General features: G+C 38.6%; 1 protein-coding gene across 2 annotated transcripts; it reads left to right on the top strand.

The window, feature by feature from the left end:
- Positions 1-205: 205 nt before the first annotated feature.
- Positions 206-19,025, top strand: VCAM1 (vascular cell adhesion molecule 1). Of its 2 annotated transcripts, XM_039228417.1 has the most exons (9): positions 209-404; positions 939-1,214; positions 3,856-4,176; positions 5,446-5,712; positions 9,127-9,402; positions 11,311-11,631; positions 12,521-12,787; positions 14,536-14,802; positions 18,089-19,025. In XM_039228417.1, exons 1-9 carry the CDS (start codon positions 314-316, stop codon positions 18,247-18,249), a joined length of 2,247 nt encoding a protein of 748 aa, XP_039084348.1. In that variant the 5' UTR covers positions 209-313; the 3' UTR covers positions 18,250-19,025. The 2 variants fall into 2 exon arrangements, with proteins under 2 accessions (XP_039084349.1, XP_039084348.1); XM_039228418.1 differs by lacking the exon at positions 14,536-14,802 and having other exon boundaries at positions 206-404.
- The last annotated feature ends 804 nt before the right edge of the window (positions 19,026-19,829 follow it).

Genomic DNA, 19,829 nt, shown 5'->3' with positions numbered 1-19,829 from the left:
CCAGGAAAAGCTTTAAATTTTATCACCTTGGAGGCGTTTCAGTTTTCTATGGCAGAGAGAGTAGTTTCAGCACTGAGAGCAAAGGAAGGGGTTAAAACTGGACTTGGCTGGGTGTCAGTGAAACTTTTTTTCTGGCTCTGCTCCGGGTTTCCCCTTGAAGGGATTTCCCTCCGCCTCTGTGCTTCTGCAACAAGACCCTTTATAAAGAGCAGACTTTCTATTTCACTCCTCACTGAGCCTCACTGGCTTTAGGAGCTAACGCCTCTTCCAGGGCACTTTCAGGTGGGACAGAAAGAAGAGTTTTGGGACCATTATGTTCTCATCACAGCGGCAACTGAAAACGCCTAGAAAGATGGTCGTGATCTTTGGAGCTTCAAATATACTTTGGATGGTGTTTACAGTTTGTAAGTTCTTCTCTTTGATCTGTTCCAAATGCTCACATTCCATTTCAGCCCCGATTTTTGGCTTCAGTCAGTTTTGCTATGGTAGTGAAGAAAGGCAGTAGGATTTTTAGGCAGTGGGTAACCTTAATTTAACATAACATGTAATGTGCTATTGAGTATTGCTATGTACCATTGTATTGTCATAGTTGGAGGTGCATATTGATGTTTTCCAGTTATCTTTTTCCAATGTCAAGTAAATAATTAGATTTATCTCTAGTAAGGTCTATCTCTTCAGTTTCCTGTACTTGATAATGATCTTAAACTTAGCAAATAACAAAACAATTTTGATAAATGGGCATCAAGATCGGAACTGAGAGTTCTCCATGATTCTAACACCTTTGGCAGTGGCAGTACTCCAATTTTTTTGGCTGCCTTGCAGTTAGTTCAAAATTTAGGAAATGGATCAGCCAGATTGTATTTTAGACAATATACTAGGACAGAGAAGAGGGAGTAGAATACTAAACAAAGTTTGCTTTTCTGTTTTTGCCTTCACAGCTCAAGCTTTTAAAATAGAGACGTTCCCTGAAGACAAAATTGTTGCTCAGATTGGTGATGCCATTTCACTGACTTGCAGTACTACGGGCTGTAAGCACCCATCTTTCTCTTGGAGAACCCATTTAGACAGTCCGCTGAATGGGCAGGTGAGAAGTGAGGGGACAAGTTCCACGCTGACCATGGATCCCGTTGGTTTCAGGAATGAATACTCTTACCTGTGCACAGCAATTTGCGGATCTGAGAAACGGGAAAGAGGAATTCAGGTGGAGATTTACTGTGAGTACTTCAGAGAATCTTTGATTTTCTCTTAATTTTGCTTTAGGATAAGTTTTTTTAAGGATATTTTTAAAAGAAAAAAATGAAAGGATATTCATGTCCAGATTCTTGGCTAGAGGACGCACTGCACCAAGAAAGTTAGAGGCAGCTGAATCTAACACTAGAAAAGGAACCCAAACCTTGGCTTTTATTTCTAACTCTGCCGCAGACACAGTGACCATGGTTAAGACTCAGTCTCTCCAGGCAATTCTTTTCTTAGCCATAAAATGAAGCTCTCTGAAGTTCTTCAATCTTATTTTTCAGCAATTTCTATTTGATTATATCCTCACATGTTTACTTGGGCATATATCCAAATGATTTATGAATTCCATTCTTCAGGGATTTTCCACTTATTTATTCTTTTTTTTCTTGGCTATTTTTTTAATTTTTCTCTTTTTTACAAATAGTTTATTGTCAACTTGGTTTCCATATAACACCCAGTGCTCATCCCCACAAGTGCCCTCCTCCATGCCCATCTCCCCCCTCCCCCCACCACTTATTCTTATGCAATTTTGTGCTTAACATTGGCTTAAGTAGGAGAGCTATAATTTAGTAATAGGCTTCAGTACAAGAGTTTTCCTTTTGACATAAGAAAAGTATCTGCAAACATCTCACTCATCTGACTTTGGTACAGCTACATTTAGGAGGGTTGTGTTTATTTTTGTTTTTGGTGGAATTAAGCCTTCATTCTCAACCACTCAACCTCAAGGCTATCTGTGTAATGGAGGAGATTTGCCTGATGCATGTTAATAAACATCCCTAGTTTGCCATTTCACCAAAATGCATCCCAATCCATTCGCAATCGAGCATATAAAGTTAGCAAGAGGAGTTAAAAAAAACAAACTAAAATAAAAATCTTGCCTTTGGTTATTGATGACTACTCTTTCAGAAAAACAAATGAACAAAACAAAACAAATCAAAACAAAACAAAACCCTGGAATCCTTTATGGCCATCTCTTCATGAAGATCCCATTTGATTATTTTATTATTTTGGTTCCCTTCTGCCATGGCAGAGCTCAGCTTCGCCCCGTATCTGTAATTGATTCTTCAACAAGCCCCATGTGTTGCTAATGTGTCCCAAGAAACTGTGCCTGGCCAGCTGCTTTCAATTTTGCTGGTTGTACATGCATTGTTTGTGCAGCCTCCTGAGCTCCTTGAAAGGCCCCCTCATGTAAATACAGGGGAAAGTAACAAGTTCTTATATTACCTGACAGCAAACCATGTGGATTATGGGCATGTTTCTTACAGAATAGGAGGGATAGAAATTATTGGTGGAAAAATTTTAAATACTGGGGTTTTTTCCACAAAGCAAAGCATTTCCAGTTCCTTTGCCTTTGCTCGCAAATATCAGACAGTTGAAGGTTTTAAAAAGAGAAATAAAGACGCTTCTGGTTTTAATTATCTTTCTGGAGGTTTTTTCCCTCAGAAAAATCTGGCTCTCATTATGTTGAACAATCCTGTCTCCATTCCACATTTGATTGTAATATTCTTTAGAGCTGGGACCTTTGTGTTCCTATTACACAGAGTCTTGAATCCAGCCAGTGTGTTACCCTAAGACAGTTTGTAATGAAAAGGTAGCCCTTGCAAAGGAAGCAATGGCTGGCTGAAATAGCACATTCCCTTGGCACTGAAAGGTTCAAGTGGTGTGCTGGTCAGGACATTGAGTTAAGCCTTTCAAGAGGCAAATCTGCCTTCCAAAATTTAAAGATTGTGCCTTCCTGGTGGATGAATTTCTGTCAGAGGCATCACTTTCAGAAGCCAATTATTTAACGTTGCTCTCTTCCTTTCTTAGCATGTGTTGCCCAATCAATATTCTTTGCAATGACATTCTGAGCTTCTGTTTTCTTATCTGTAAAGTGGACATATCTCTGCCCTAGAAGAATGTGGTATAATGCAATCTTCAGTACCAATACAGAATAATAAAAATCCTGAGTTTAAATCCTAGACTTGCCATTTGTGAGCTGTGTGACCTTAGGCAAGTTATGCAAATGTGCTAAGGCTAGGTTTTCTTTTTTTTTTTTTTAAATGTTTTTTTATTTATTTCTAGGAGAGAGAGAGAGAGAGACAGCGTGAGCAGGGGAGGGTCAGACAGAGAGGGAGTCACAGACTGAAACAGGCTCCAGGCTCTGAGCTGGCAGTCAGCACAGAGCCCGACGCGGGGCCCGAACCCACGAACCGCGAGATCATGACCTAAGCGAAAGTCGGACGCTTAACCGACTAAGCCACCCAGGCGCCCCAAGGCTAGGTTTTCATATCTGTGAAATGTGGTCTCTATGTCTTAGAGTTGAAATAAAGTCCTTTATATTTAATGAATAGCACAGTGATGGGCATATGTAAGTATTCGATAAACATCACTTTCTTGTCTCTTCATTTACTCTAATATGCAACCCCTAGTATATGCAGGCTCACAGCTGAAGAACTCTAAAGAGTGATTGATTCTGATTCATGAACCCACCCCAAACCATGAAAGGCTATTTAAACAATGAATTAAGACTGTATTAACAGAAACATTAGACTTGGTTTGCATTGCATTGAATCCGTAAAAGACCTTATATTACATAAACAGAAAGCCCGCTCATGTGTATTCGTTTGACCTTTGCAGCTTTCCCTAAGGACCCGGAGATCCATCTGAGTGGCCCCTTGGAAGCTGGGAAGCCAGTCACAGTCACGTGCCTGGTTCCTGATGTTTATCCATTTGACAGGCTGGAGATGAGTTTGCTGAAAGGCAATGATCTCCTACAGAATAAGGACTTTGTAGAACCTATGGAGAGGAGGTCCCTGGAGACCAAGAGTTTGGAAGTAACCTTCACCCCAACCAATGAAGATACTGGGAAAGCTCTTGTTTGCCGAGCGGAATTACACATGGATGAAATTGACTTTAAGCCCAAAGAAAGGGAGACTACAAAAAAACTGCAAGTCTACAGTAAGTACTTGTGTGATGTAGTCTAGTCTTTATGGGAATTTAGTCTTGGATGTATACAGCATTAAACTTAGCAGCTAAAGTCAGGAAGGCATTTGTTTATAGTTTTTATTCCATTCTTATTCATTGAGAACATAATATTTGTCAACAGCATAATTCAATGAAAAGAGCATTGGATTTGGGTTGAGAAGACTTCTGGCTCCATGAACTGTGTGAACTTGGGTTGCTTAATTTCTTTATTTCCCAGTCTATCAAAGGGGAGTAATAATACCACCTGACTGGGTAGTATGAAGTAGGCTCAGAAGATAAAATGTTTTAAATCATATTTTATAAGTTCTTATAATATACCTTGCAATATTAAGTTATAGACATTTTACAAGGTGAGAACTTGCTCTGTGTGTGTGTGTGTGTGTGTGCGCGCACACACACACACACATATACATGTGCATTGGGTGAGAGAGTAGACGTGATTACCTCCACGTTCCCCGAGACTGTGGGGGTGGGGGGGGGTTGAGGCAGGCTTGTAGTCCCAGAATTGTGTAGGAGTGGACTCACTGTACTCTGTTCTAGACCCAAATGCTGTGTTCTGCTTTAGACACTACATTCAAAAGGAGTATTGCCAACTAGCATGTTTAGCTGAAAGAGAATGAGATGGAAAGGATTTATCAATATTTTGAAAAGAATAGTCAAGATAGGGGATATTTTTCCTAGAGAATACAAAACTGGGAAAAGAGAGCTATCATTAAGTATTTGAAGACAGTCATGTGGAAAGGGGATTTGATCTATTCTGTAATAGTGAAGGACGGAACTGTGGCCATTGCGTGAAATTTACTTACAAAGAGGAAGTTTTCAGCTCAATTGTTCTAATAATTAGGGCTGTCCCCAAATCAAAAGGACTGTTTTGTAAGGCAGTGATTCCCTCAATCAGAAGTGTTGAAGCCAACATATATGAGCACTTGTCAAGGATTCTAACATAGGACTGCTACCTTATCTGGGAGATTGAACCACATTACTCTAAGGGTCTTTCTTAATTTCTGAGTATCTGTGGCCATCTGAAAACACCAACATCATAAAAAAAGTAACTCAATCAGATTAGTCAGAAATTGGATTGACTGATTTTTGTAAACCCACAATACTAATTTTACACTAATTTGGCAGAGTAAGTTTGTCAAATTTGTGAAAGCATGTAAATAGAGACTGAGAGAAACACGTTATCCGTGTTGGAGCAAGATGATGCCTAGCAGTTACTAATGCTGTGCCCTGCCTTTTCAGTCTCACCCAAGAACACAGTTATCTCTGTGAGCCCATCCACAAGGCTGCAGGAAGGTGGTTCTGTGACAATGACATGTTCCAGTGAAGGTCTACCAGCTCCGCAGATTTTCTGGAGCAAGAAATTAGATAATGGAAATCTACAGCCCCTTTCTGGGAATTCAACTCTCACTTTAATTGCTATGAGGATGGAAGATTCTGGAATTTATGTGTGTGAAGGAGTCAATCAAGTTGGGAAAAATGGAAAAGAGGTGGAATTAATTGTTGAAGGTAAGTAGACTGTGCAAAAGGAATGGTAAGGGTGCCGTGACTAGGGTTTGCACAATAGTGAAACAGCTTAAGTGCCAAAATCGCTTCCTTAGGTTTTATTGATGACCCATCTGATGTCATGTGCTTTAGCAGGATTGTATGTTCATCTTGCTCATACTTCTCAGCAGTCTTTCCTCCCATGGCTTTGCTTTTCTGATTCTTTTCCATCTCTCACCATTCCTTCCCTGCCTCCTTTTTTGGCTTTCTTTCTTCCTCCCTCCCCTTGCGTATTAGTATTCTCAGGTTATTCCCACATCTGTCCTCATCTCTACTCACTCTGGACTCCCAGTATTTGGGCCACCATACTCTGCTTCCTCTTAAATTCATTTTCCCATTTCCAGATCACCAAATCCCGCCCATTCTTCCTAAGAATGATCCTTAGAATTTGAGCTCTTTTTTCCCCCAACACTCTTGCCATTGCTTTAATTTGTCATCTCTGACTTGGACTCCTGCAAGATGTTTTTAAATAATGGCATTCATTGACATCAGCTGTATGCTAGGCACTCTACATATGTTAGCTGCAATCTTTAGGAAATAACTAAAGAGTAGGTCTTTTATACTCATTTTACAGATGAGAAACATATTTGTCTTGTAAAAATTAATAATGGCTCCTACTGATCATACACTTGATATTTGCTGGGAATTTTACTTTCTGCTTTATCTATGTTGTCTTCCTAGTCTTTACCACTACCTTATGAGGTGAATAAAAGTGGGTGGGTTCAGCATAGTTCATAATTTGCCCAGGGTCAAATCACTCACTAGGGGCGTTGACTATGATTTTATTACAGAGCCATTCTAATCTAAAACTCCAGAATTTTTCAACAAAATAGCTGATTGTCTTCAAATGGCCATCCCGCTATCATTCTGTCCTCAAGACAATCAATCTTGTGCAATGCCACCAGAGTATATACCATACACAAAAAAGGTGCTTATTATATATGACTTCAACCAAACCCTAATTGCATGTAAATTAAAATTCACATTTATTAAAATAAATCTCTTTATAATCTGGTCAGAAACTATCTTTACAGCTTTGGTGATGTTTCTGTACCACTGTCTATGTTGTTCCTTCTGCCGGGAGCACTATTCCTTCCCCTGGCAAATTCATAGCCATCCTTCAAGACAAAGCTCATGTCAGCCTTCCAATTCCAGATTGCGTTAGGCAAAGCTGGCCATTCCTCCCTTTTTCTACATTCAACACTTTTTATCGAAGTTTGTGTACTTCTGTTTAGCTCAACATATATTAATCAAGAGCCCTTGTCCAAGAATCCAAGAATTATGCTCGGTGCTGTGGGGGCAGACATGAAAAAGTTATGGTGACGGCCCTTATAGAGCTTATAATGTAGGCAGGAAAGACAGGCATATAAGTAGATAATTTAAATATACTTAGTAAGAGCCAAAATAATGCATTTATTTAAATATGTCTTTCCATTAAACTGTAAGTCAGGAATTGTGTGCATGTGTGTGTGTGTTTTAATATTTGGGTATCTGCCACAAAATAGGTGCCCAATAAATGTCAGTTGCATAAATTGTAAACATGAGAAATTTAACATATGAAAACATATGGTTTAAACTTGGATGGTTAAAAAATAAAATTGAAACTCACCGTCAATAGATTAACTCAGTTGGGTGTTAGGTTACCATTCTCACGAGATCAGGAAAGTATTACACTAATAAAATCATATGCAATGAATCACCCATCCTGGAATAATTCCACCCCATAAGAAATTAGACCCCATTTCAGTGTGAAAAGAAAATGCCCTGTGGGGCTAGGGAGGGTTGTTTTGAATTTTGCATCACAGGATACTAACCACCTTAAGTACTGGAGAGAGAATTGAACTCTGAAAAGATCTTTCAGTGACCTAAGAACCACTCCACAGAGGCAAAGCGTTCGCCTAGTAACATACGCAGCCACTGGAAAAAGATGATCTGAGAACACTTCACAGGCAGGAAGTGGGTCTGTTTTCAAGTTCCCTTTTCTCACACTAGCACATAAGGAATTCAGAAACTCTGGTTGTTATTCTCAATGATCCGTCTTTTTCAAAATCTAATAGCATAACAGTGTATTAAGGAAATTTGAGGAGAGCCTTCCAAAGAAGGCTTGTCGAATGAGACAAACCAAACAGAAGAAAAACTTCTCCTGGCACAGATGAGAACCCTGCAAAATGTGGTGTATTTGGATGACTTCTATGTTGAGAATGCTTTCCTCCCTCTCCAGTCTGCTATTTACAGGAACAATTTTAGTGATTTTCTGTGGAGTCTCAATCGTCAATCTCAGGGTTGTCCAACCACTCCCAGTCTCTTCAGGGAACAGAGAGTGGAGGTTTGAAACTCCCTTTCTCCCAGACAGGAAGGATCCCAAAGCAGCCTATGTGTCCAGCAGGGATAGGACTGGCATCCAAAGAGCTTTTCTGGATATTTGAGATTTAGGACTTTGACCTCTGATCTCAGTTCTCAACCCCTGAATTAATTCAAAGTATTTTTGTATTGCATCAAACAAATTTTAGAGGTGGCTTGTGTGTCGTTTTCATGTTTAGATTTGGACTTTGCTTTCAATGTGATCCTGTGTGCTTTCAGTGGTATAACTTTATATTGTTGGCACAGAAATTCTAAGCACTGATCCGTTATGGGTAATATGTCTAATCAGAAGATATATTTTTGTAGCTGCTTTCACAGCCTCTCTTAGATCTGGTTTTATCTCCACATGAGGGTGACTTGATTCAGTTGTTGAAGGAACTGAAAAGCTAGGGTCTCGAATCAGACCCACCTGGCTTCAAGTCCTAATTTTGCCACTCGCAAACCAGATAAAGTTATCTAGCATTTCTGAGCCTCAATTTCCTTAAGGATAAAGAGGAGGAGGAGGAGGGGGAGGATGAGAAGGAAGAGGAGGAGGAGGAGGATGGGAGAAGAAGGAAGAGGAAGAAGGAAATAAAAAGAAGCAGGAGGAAGTGAAAGAGGAGAATTAATGGTAGCAGTTCATGAAGTTGTGAGGATTAAATGAGATAATATATGCAGCATGGCTTACACAATGCTTATATACTGGAACCTCTTAAATTTATTGAGCTGTTGTCTGCTGCTGCAGGGATTTAATAAACTACAATTGAGCAGAGACTGAATTAGTGTCTTGAAAAGATGTCAGCTTCTGTCCTAACAAGTCTTAATCCACATTCTTTCTGTTAAGTGAGTGGCTCAATGAATTCTTGTGGGTTCATTCTTTAAAAACATCTTTCAGGATCATCCCAAGGTAGAAAGGAGTGATTTCTTCTTGGCACAGGTGTTAGCTGTAAAGAGATGAGAAAAAAAGACCATATATTGGAATGTGATGAAGGAAGAAAAGAATCTTATCTTCTTTTTGTCTTGTTCTTCTTCCTCCAGAGAAACCATTCACTGTTGAGATCTCCCCCGGACCCCAGATTGTTGCTCAGATTGGCGACTCAGTTGTGTTGACATGTGGTGTCACAGACTGTGAGACCCCATCTTTCACTTGGAGAACCCAGATAGACAGTCCTCTGAGTGGGACGGTGAAGACTGAAGGGAGCAAGTCCACACTGACCCTGAGCCCTGTGAGTTTTGAGAATGAACATTCTTACCTGTGCACCGTGACCTGTGGCCGTAAGAAAGTGGAAAAGGGAATTAAAGTGGACCTCTACTGTAAGTGGATTTCAGTATTATTTGCTGGGGGGTTTTTTCCCCTCTCAATTCTATTGAAAGAAACAGAATGCAAGTCTGTGATATACAATGAGATCCATGTGTTTAGAAAGGGAACTGAGCATTGTGAATTGTTCCTAAATCTCTAGGCCGGAATTTTTGATGCAACCTAATTAGCTGAAATCTTAAGTATATATTAGGTTTGTACACAGCATCCACAATCCTTACTTTGTGTCTTGCCAAAACTCTGTCATCTTGCACTTGAACATACTACATGTTCACTGCTTCCCATCCCCTCTGTGTATAGGGGGTATTCCAGAGGTGGTAGTGAGCAAGGAGAGGGGGGTGAATGTCCATTCAGATGACTGGATAGGAGTTACTCCTGCTCAGCTATTTGAAAGGGAGTGAGGCCCAAGCCCACTCTTTTGAAGGCACATTTGGAAAGTTGATTGACAGGATGAGAAAAATGAGGCAGTGGGGAGCAAGACAAACCCTAAAATGAAAACAGGTAGTTATACTGGCCATAGAGGGTGGCCAGTGGCAGCAGCTCAGGTGAAAAGCAGAGCCAAGAGTCAGCACTAGATCTTAATATGATTTACACTATGTACATCCACTATGCTTTTTCTTGCTCTTCCTGTCACCTTACTAAAAAGCCTTTACAACCTCAAACCTCTATGAATTTGACATTGCTAGAATTCCTCATTTTATAATGAATGAGGGACAAAATATTCAAAGTGCTCTGAAAATTCATTACTTTGAGAGGGTTACCATGGCTTGTATTATTCAGCAGAATTCAAGAGAAAAACAGAATATTCTCTACCAGAAAAACTGCCCAAACTTGTGTTACCCATCAGGATTTTGTTCAGCATGAGTTAGAGTATGTCTGTAAAGGGATTTGAATCTCTCAGAATAAGGGTGAATTTTATCACGGTATCATATTACCCCGAGGATCTGCTGATGTAGGCACATTCCCAACAGAAATGAGAACCCGCAGTCCAGTCTTACTGCAATGTGGAAATACTTAAGAATGTATCACTTGAACAACATTTTGCATAATAAAAAAATTTTTAGCGTTGCTCTTGCTCTCCCTTCATAACTATTTTAGTCTTATTTTTTACTGGTTTGCCTAAGATGCATGATACATATTAATTAGAAGGTAAATCTCGTAGTTTTTTGTTAACTGCAAGTATTGTCTGAGAAATATTTAAAATTTGCTCTCTAAACCCGGCCATTGGAAATGAAAATGTCTAAACTGAGATCTGCACTGTGGGTCTTATTTGATACCCAGAGGTTTCACAGCTCTATGAAACCAAGCCTGGGTTTTAAGCTCAGAGAAACATGGGTTCTGATCTCAACTCAGCGACTTAATATAGGTACAATGCCTAATGAGGGTCTCTGAGCTTCTATCAGATTTATAAATTTTCCTAGCTATAAAATACGTTCTTTATAAGTTTTCCCACCTGTAAAATATGTTAAATAATACCTATTTTATCAGGTTGTTTTGAAGACTGAGATCATAAATATTAAGGGCTTACCCCATAGTTAACATTCAATACAGCACGGGAAATAGTTAGACATTTAAAATATATAGTTACTAAATGAGATGGTGGAAACTCATGGTCTTTCAAAAAGATCAGTCCATGACTGTCAGAAAGATTGAGCCCCTAAGAAGAGAAAAATAGGAAGTATATTTATTCCTTGATTAATTTGTGTGCTAAGTTTTTGTTTATACCATTATTTATATTTAATATCACAAACGTTTATACTTGATGACATTATTTATGTATGCATGATCATTCTATCCCAAGTAAGTTAAAAATGTCATTTTGAGAGCCTTGCATTTAAGAGAGATTAGCTCCATTTTTCCTTTGAATGTCACATATAAACATCCTTTTTCTATGACATTTGCAGCCTTCCCTAGAGATCCAGAGATTGAAATGAGTGGTCTACTCGTGAGTGGAAACCCAGTCACTGTAAGCTGCCAGGTTCCGAATGTGTATCCTTCTGACCTGCTGGAGATTGAATTACTTAAGGGGGAGAGTGTTATAGAGAATAAAAACTTTCTGCAGGACATGGACAAGAAGTCTCTAGAGACTAAGAGTTTGGAAATGACCTTCATCCCTACCACTGAAGACATGGGAGAAGTTCTTGTTTGTCTGGCTAAGTTACATATTGATGAAATGGAATTTGAACCCAAACAGAGGCAGAGCACACAGACGCTTTATGTTAACGGTAAGTACACGTGTGATGTATCCGCTCCTGAATATGGATTTCTTATCATGTTTGCCAGGCAAGAGTTAACATGAGGTTAATAGTTAAAACTTCTGTGAAAAAAAAATAACTGGAGAAATGTTAAAACAATTATTATAACAAACCACTGCTAACACTTAAGACAACAATCAGCTTTTAGATTATGATTTCGAGTTGGCAATTCGAGAAGGGGTCAGATCAGCAGTTCATCTGCTCACTGTGGTACCAGATGAACTCACTCATGCATTTTCAGTCAATTGGCAGGTCAGCGGGGCATGGCTGGTCCCAGATGGACTCACTCATATGTCTGGGGCCTTCTCTGGGGGTTGTGGTCCTCCCTTTTGCCACATGCTGTTTCATCCTGAAAGAAAGGAGCATGGGCTTAGTCACCACAGTGCAGCATTTCGAAAGAGTGATAATGAAAGGAGCCCTTTGAGGCTGAAGCTTAGAAGTTCTAGAGTGTTACTTCTTCCATGTTATATTGGCCAAAGTGAGTCACAAGACCAGCCAAGATTCAAGGGGTAGAAAAATAAACTCCACCTCTCACAGGAGACTCAAATACATTTTGGTCATGTTTAATGTACCATAAATGTCGACACACACTATCAGTGATCATCCCTTCTTAGGTAGTAAGGGACAGCCTACAAAACTTATTTCTATTAGAAAATATCCATGCTGGGTCCATATTCTACTTTCTATCATTCTATATCTGCTTAAGTAAATGGGGACAGAAATCCTCCTTTGATAAGGTTATCAACATTAATAAACTGTTCCAATCCATTAAACCATAGCTCGGTTTTGCAACATTATTAAAGCTTTTTGGAACTCAGGGTATAAAGGGTCAAGCTGACAAGTGTCCCTGCCCTTTCAGTTGCCCCCAGGGATACCACCGTCTTGGTCAGCCCCTCCTCCATCCTGGAGGAAGGTAGTTCCGTGAATATGACATGCTCCAGCAACGGCCTTCCAGCTCCGAAAATTCTGTGGAGCAGGCAGCTGAATAATGGGCATCTACAGCCTCTTTCTGAAAATTCAACACTCACCTTAACTTCTACAAAAATGGAAGACTCTGGTATTTATGTGTGTGAAGGAGTTAACCAGGCTGGAATAAGCAGAAAAGAAGTAGAACTAATCATCCAAGGTGAGTAAAACGTGATTAATGAGTTATTATCGCTAGTATTATTTTGGTTGTCATTGGTTTTGAACAAAGCCCTCTCTAAAACCAAAACTCTTACTCAAAACATATATTAAGGGTTTTGAAGAGCCATGATGTTTTCTATGCTTGGAAAGTTCCTGGAATGGCACTTCCTCATAAACAATTCCACGTCACTTATCCTAAAATTCTTTTAACCTCAAGTGGAATGCTAGCTGTGGGAATGGTGCCAGGAGTTCTAGTTACACTTATGAGACACTGGTTATGGTGTTGAAATAAGGGTAGGAAAAGGTATATACGTATTTGGAAATTAGCTAGGATTAAAGTCACCATAGCTACTAAATTGGACACTGAGTGGTAATCTCACAAGGCACATACTAGTATTTGCTTAGAAGCCTAAGAAGACACATAAGCCTTTTGTAAATGTTGAGGTTGAGTAGCAGTGACCACGCCCTCTGGTTCATCAACTTCATGGCATAGAGCCACTAGATGGCTTAAGTTATCAAATCCAGACTCCCTGTCTCCAGGATGGAGAGCCAGGACTGGGAACAAAACAATTCCTAGTCAACAGGTTGAATCCATAGGTAATTTTGGGCAAAAGCATGAAATGAACAATTTGGATTTCTCCCCACACCTTCCCTTTGGGGATACAAGTTCTTTTCCTTTCCTTTCCTTTCCTTTCCTTTCCTTTCCTTTCCTTTCCTTTCCTTTCCTTTCCTTTCCTTTCCTTTCCTTTCCTCTGTTTGTTTTTACTGGAGCTGTCATTTCCTCTCTTATCCCTTGGTATTATTTCCACTAAGGCATTAGTGACTTTCTTGTTATCTCACCTGGATGATAATTTGCCTTTAAAAGAAACAACTTGGAAGGGCAATGCACAACTTTAAAGAAGTTCTTTAGGATAGATGTCATGGCACTATAGCTCTTGTTGGGGAAAGAATCTCAAATCAAGTCACAATAATAGATGGAAATCTCACTTATAAAATGGTGACATGATACCTTCTTCCATAGGCTGTGTATTAATAGAGATGTTGTACATTAAATACTTAGCCCAGTGCCTGGCACTTAGTGAATGGTAATTGTGATTGTTAAGAATAGTGAGAAAGCGATCTCTGTACAACTTGATCCAGGAAAATTCAACTCAAAATGCAGAAGCCTGTAAAGACTTGTACTTCAAGGAAGAACCTTGCACAACATTTTGACAAAAATATTTTTTTTCCCATTTGAATTCTATTGCTATTTTTTAAACACCTTTTTTGACTAGTCTGGGTAAAGAATTAGATTATGGGACATGAGAGAAGTATAGACATGTCTTCTCTTATTAAAAACATGATCATTTATGGGGGCACCTGGGGGATAGTAGGTTAAGGGTCTGACTTCAGCTGAGGTCATGATCTCGAGGTTCATGGATTAAAGCCCCTGTTAGCTTTATGCTGACAGCTCAGAGTCTGGAGCCTGCTTCAGATTCTGTGTCTCCCTCTCTCTCTGCTCCTCCTCTGCTTGCACTCTGTCTCTCTCTCTCAAAAATAAACAAACATTTTAAATAAATAAAATAAAGACACAGTCATTTATAAAAAAAAAAAGTCAATGCTTGACTTCTTTACTTGTCTCTGTAAACATTTAATGCAAACAGTAAGCACAAATAGCTGTTTGACAGCTAACTGTTGCTGTCATTAAATTAATATGGAATTGGTGTATATTTCACCCAATCAGAGGTGCCTTTTAAATTCTCTTTACAGTTGCTCCGAAAGACATACAGCTTACAGCTTTTCCTTCTGAGAGTGTCAAGGAAGGAGACACTGTTATTATCTCTTGTACATGTGGAAATGTTCCCAAAACTTGGATAATCCTGAAGAAAAAAGCAGAGACGGGAGACACAGTGCTGCAGTCCAGAGATGGCGCGTACACCATCCACAAGGTCCAGTTAGAGGACGCGGGAGTGTACGAATGTGAATCTAAAAATGAGGTTGGCTTGCAATTAAGAAGTTTAACCCTTGATGTTAAAGGTTAGTTAGATTTTTGTTTTTATTTTTGAATATTTTTTACAACAATCAGAGGTTAGGTGGATTGTAAAGATTTTCTAGGATTAGGTGAATGAGTTGGCAACATAGAGCTGAATTCCATGTTGATTGTGGTTATTGCTCAATATTTCCTAAAATAATGATGCACAGCTGGCCTATCCTATGGAGGTTAGCCAGGAAGTTGACATGAATCATTGGTGAGCACAGAACTCACATTTGCTTTTCTCCAAGTTGACAATTCATCATTGGTCTCTGAAGTCCTGCATTTCCTAAGCGTTTAAACATACTTCTTAAACCTTTCCCTGGGGGTTATAAGGAAACTAAAGAACTAGGATTGGCACATGGAAGACAAAAGTTTCTATCCAGATTCTTGTCACTCCTATCACATGAGAATGCTATTCTCTGGACATGGAGTAACTGCGTATTTTCTGGATTGACTGGTTTCAGGACAGTTGTTAGGAGTGCCAAGTTGATGCTGAACAACTTCAAAGAGTCTCTAGACTACAGAATTGCCTGCTTAAGAATCCAAGCTGCTTGTCCAGGCTACCCTATTCCGATAGGGGGTGGGGGCAGGGAACAACAGCCTCAGCAGAGAGACCTCAGGGGCCTTTTAATTTCCTACCCCCTCTTGTGAATGCCCAGTAGGATCTGTTGATCTTATTGGTGTAAGCAGAATGTGTTAGCCTGTACTAATTAGTCTCCATGCCTTGTGTGCTAATGAGTTCTCACTGTGAGTTGGAAGCCAGACTTGGAGCAAATAAATGGAAGTCTTGGAGCCTGTGGCACTTGGCTTTCAGAGTTTGCAACCATGGGTCAGTGTGAAGAAAATTTGAACTTAGGTCAGAAAACGAGTAAAATTGTTGCTCATCTGGCCAGATTTCTCAACATTTCAAGCCTTACCTTATGTTTTCTGTCGTCACAATATCATATCAATATATCTATCTAGAAGTGTTAAAGAATGGGAAAATCTAGAAGTGTTAAAGAATGGGAAAATCTAGAAGTGTTAAAAGAATGCAGTGATTATCCTGAAAATCACTTGATCTGGCCAATGAAATTACTATGTGCTCAAAGAATGGAACATTTGCCTTGTATCATGTCACTCAAAGTGACACGAAGGCATATATCAGTCCTTCTCATGAAGTTGAGGATGATTCTGGATGGATTGAGATCTCATTTACGACTAGGTTGAAATTCATTCATTCCTATTTCTTTTAAGCTTTGATGCCTCTAGTCCACTTTTAATTAAGCCTAGTCCTGGGAGCCTGGACTGCTAGCATTTTTGTGATTCTGTTTGTAGTTAATGATTCTCTTTTAAAGATATATCAAAGCTTCTTCTGTACTCTTTAACTCTCTCTCACACCTTGTCTTTTATTGCTTTATTAAATTAATGACTTACATATTTGCCATTTTTCACTCATTACTTACATGAACTTTCCAAGCACTTTAGGGACCCAGCTAAGAAATTCAGGCCCCCAAACTATGTTTAAAGTAACAGCAAATGAATGAAGACAGAAATTTGACATTTTTCCTTGGTATTTGAAGTAGCTTACCTTTCTGTGTAAATCAGTTTTAAAATTAATTTTGTTTTGTTTTGTTTTGTTTTGGCTTGAATGCATTCCAATGATATAGGAATGTTTGGGAGTCTTCAGGATTTTCAGTGTTTATACAGCTATTGAAAATAGTGTTTGAAGGTTGCCCTGGTAATTGACTCAACAGCAAATTTGTGTTTGACTGCAGATGCCTCAAGGAAAAACTGAAAGCAAAAGATAATATTTATTAAGTTGAAAAGAAAACAATAGGAGTAGAAATACCATTGTCCAGCATATTGTCAATATTGATGCCTCACCATAGTTATGATAATGGATATCCCATTAAAATATTATACTTTGACTAGTTCTACTCTAACAGGGAAAAGTAGAAAAATGAGGCAGTTATCATTATGTTTAGGGTTAAGTGCTTTTATCTTCAATAATTTGAAAAAAAATCAACTTCCCATCCTCTGATTATCATGATCCTGTTCTACTTGGTTGACCTCTAGTGATTAGAACCTTCTAGAAGGAAAGCAATCATTGCCAAAGTCAGATTTCTTCAAAGACAGAAAGCATACATGCTGCCTTAAGAAATTTAATACTTGTGATGTCAAATGATTCCAGGCAAACATAAGTATAAATAGAGATGAGCCTCCAGTAAATGTCATGCTATCTTTCTCAGATGTTCTTCTTATAAGGTTAAGAGTTAAATAGTATTGCAGCGATCACAAGAATTTTAGTAAATTACAAAGAGTACTAATTTTTGCTTTTGTAAACTATTACCTTCTGTACCCAATTTACAACGAAATGACAAAGTGACAGCATGTAGAAAGAAAAGAAATGCATTACTATTCAAAAAACATTTATTGGGTATCAACTACTCCAAGCAATGACTCAGTTACTACCAATCAGTGATGGACCAAAAAGAAAATTGGTAGGTGGTCTTAGGTAACTTTATAGACCAAGTTTAATAGATAATCATACAAATAAATGTTTAATTACAAGCAGTGACAAGAGATATGAGAAGGAAATTGCAATGAGTTGTAAAAGTATATCAGGGTTCCTAATTTAAGCTGGGGAAGATGTGAGTCAGAGAATGCCTCTGAATAAGTAACATTCAAACTAGAATATGATACTATCCAAAGAACTTAAGTTTATCAAGGGATGATATAAATGCTGAAGAGGAATAACATACATTAAGATGCCCTACTTCAGAGATACAAAATATGAGGTTTTTTAATATATCTCTGACAAAGGCATGCATTAGCAAGAATTCTTTTTTTTTTTTTTTTACTATCATATACGCTGTTTGACTATAATGATTACACTCCAGTGGTTACAAGGATTTTCCTGGAGAACTAGTTAGTTATTTCAGTTCATGGTCATCAGAGTCCTAGTTCTTCAGTAGATTTTTGTGTTTTCTAAAGCAAACACTCCTCTCCAATTCTTGCTTTTGTAAAAGAGCCCTAGAATGCCATGCCCTTGTTTCCATTCTCCAATAGAACCTGATTCTATTTGGACCCATCAGTTGTCATCTTTAGATTCATCATGACCACAGCAACTGCCAACTGATTATTTGGATAATTGAAAGAAGTTTGCATTTGGTTCCTGTTAGCCCTTATCACTGCTTTGATTCACTCCTATTTAGAGAACTAGTTGTACTGTTAAAATATATAACTATTGCTATCAAAAAATTTCTCTTTGTACCAGACATTAATTGCACTCATTTTGTTATTTTCCAGGAAGAGGAAAGTACCAGGACTATTTTTCTCCTGAACTTCTTGTGCTCTATTGTGCATCTTCCTTAATAATACCGGCCATTGGAATGATTATTTACTTTGCTAGAAGAGCCAACATGAAAGGGTCATACAGTCTTGTAGAAGCACAGAAATCAAAGGTGTAGCTAATATTTGACATGTTCAACCGGAGCCACTATTTATCAGTCCAAATTCTTAATACTGCTCATCATTCCATGAGGAAAACAACAAGCTCAGAGTCCAGACTTCCCTGAACATAGTGAATTCTTGGAAAGAAATGGCTTCCTGTCCCATGCTGTGAACAAGAGGCCAGAGGACAACTTTCTGCCTAAAAAATAGGCACTACCATTGAGACGTGTTGACTGGAGTAGTTCCTTGATGTGTATATACAATAACATGACTTGTACATATGTAAAATAAAATTGTGCAGTAGCAAATCGCTTGGAATAGCAGCCCTCTGTAGTCAGATCTTCAAAGTAATTTAACAGTGTTGCCTGGGCTGATTGTTGTAAGTGAATGCTTCTTAAGACAATTTAACATTAATATTGACTGGCAGCTGACCTATGTCACCTTTTTAATATTTTATTTTCCTTAACAAAATTTTAGTTCCATAAAGTTGATTGACAATAATTTCATGTTTTGTAAAGATGCCAAGGTTTTATCTTTTTATAGGCAAGGGATAAACCAGGAGGGCACTGGGTTCACTTTCAGGTACTAAACACTTCAACCCATGGTATAATGGTTGACTTGATTTCTCTGGATGGTACTTGCATGGTACGGAGATGTTTTCTGACATTTGTTTATCAGACTCTTGTGTAACTTTTCCAATGTGGTCTAAAAATGCAATATCTTTTGATTTTCTTTTGTAAATGTTTAGGATTTTTTTTGTACAGTAAAATGATAATATCTAGAATTGGGAGAATTGTGTGTTTATTTATTGTAAACTGCCGCCTTTAATCATGGCATTTGAAATGCCAAGTTCCAAAAGTAAAGAGTTCAAACCCAGAGAGATTATAAAATATTGTACTTGAAGTACAATCCTCAGACTACCTTTATCAGAATCATCATGGGAACTTGATAAAAATTCAGGTATTTTAGGCCATACTAACCTGCTGAACTTAAATGTCTCATTTCATGTCCTTGGGATCTGAAAATAAATTGTTTTTTGCAATTAAATTTAAAAAATAGAATACACTAAAAGAGTGAATGCAGATGAATGTGCATATGTCAAAGAGTGACAAATAAATGTGTATGTACATACCACTACAACCAAGAATGGGGCATTACTGTTCCCACCAGAGCCCATCTGGTCACCTGTGCAGAAAAGTCAAGTCAGTTGTCTTCATCACCATCAAGAAAGGGCCTTCTAATAAAGAGCTGTCTATAAACCTTGTTCATTTTCCAGAAGGATGCCTAACTATGACCTGAGACTTCACTGAGTCCCAGCCCTTGTCAGTAGCCTGGGCCACTTAAAAAGTTCCTTCAGGAAGAGTTGGATTATCGACTCCAGAAGTTCAATCATGATATGGGGAAAAAACAATGATTTTTTCTCCCCTTGAGACCAGAGAGGTCCCCACCTCCTCTTCCCCATCTTCTTCGTGAGCACTTTTAAAGGGAAGTAGTAGAAATGAGATCAAAGGTACGTAAAGAAGACAGATCTTATACCTTGACAGTAGGTGCCAGATCTTTGGGAAGAAGGGAATTTTTCATCTGACTCCTGGTCTCT

The sequence above is a fragment of the Hyaena hyaena genome, unplaced genomic scaffold (assembly GCF_003009895.1).
Source record: "Hyaena hyaena isolate Hyena2069 unplaced genomic scaffold, ASM300989v1 scaffold_32, whole genome shotgun sequence".
NCBI lineage: Eukaryota > Metazoa > Chordata > Mammalia > Carnivora > Hyaenidae > Hyaena > Hyaena hyaena.
The sequence above is the reverse complement of the archived record's forward strand: the minus strand, read 5'-3'. Positions and strand labels throughout refer to the sequence as shown.

Coding starts and splice junctions, on each gene's coding strand:
- VCAM1 (XM_039228417.1), top strand. CDS start 314: ATGTTCTCATCACAGCGGCAACTGAAAACGCCTAGAAAGATGGTCGTG. Junction 4,177..5,445: donor AAAAAAACTGCAAGTCTACA/GTAAGTACTTGT, acceptor CTGCCTTTTCAG/TCTCACCCAAGAACACAGTT. Junction 11,632..12,520: donor ACAGACGCTTTATGTTAACG/GTAAGTACACGT, acceptor CTGCCCTTTCAG/TTGCCCCCAGGGATACCACC.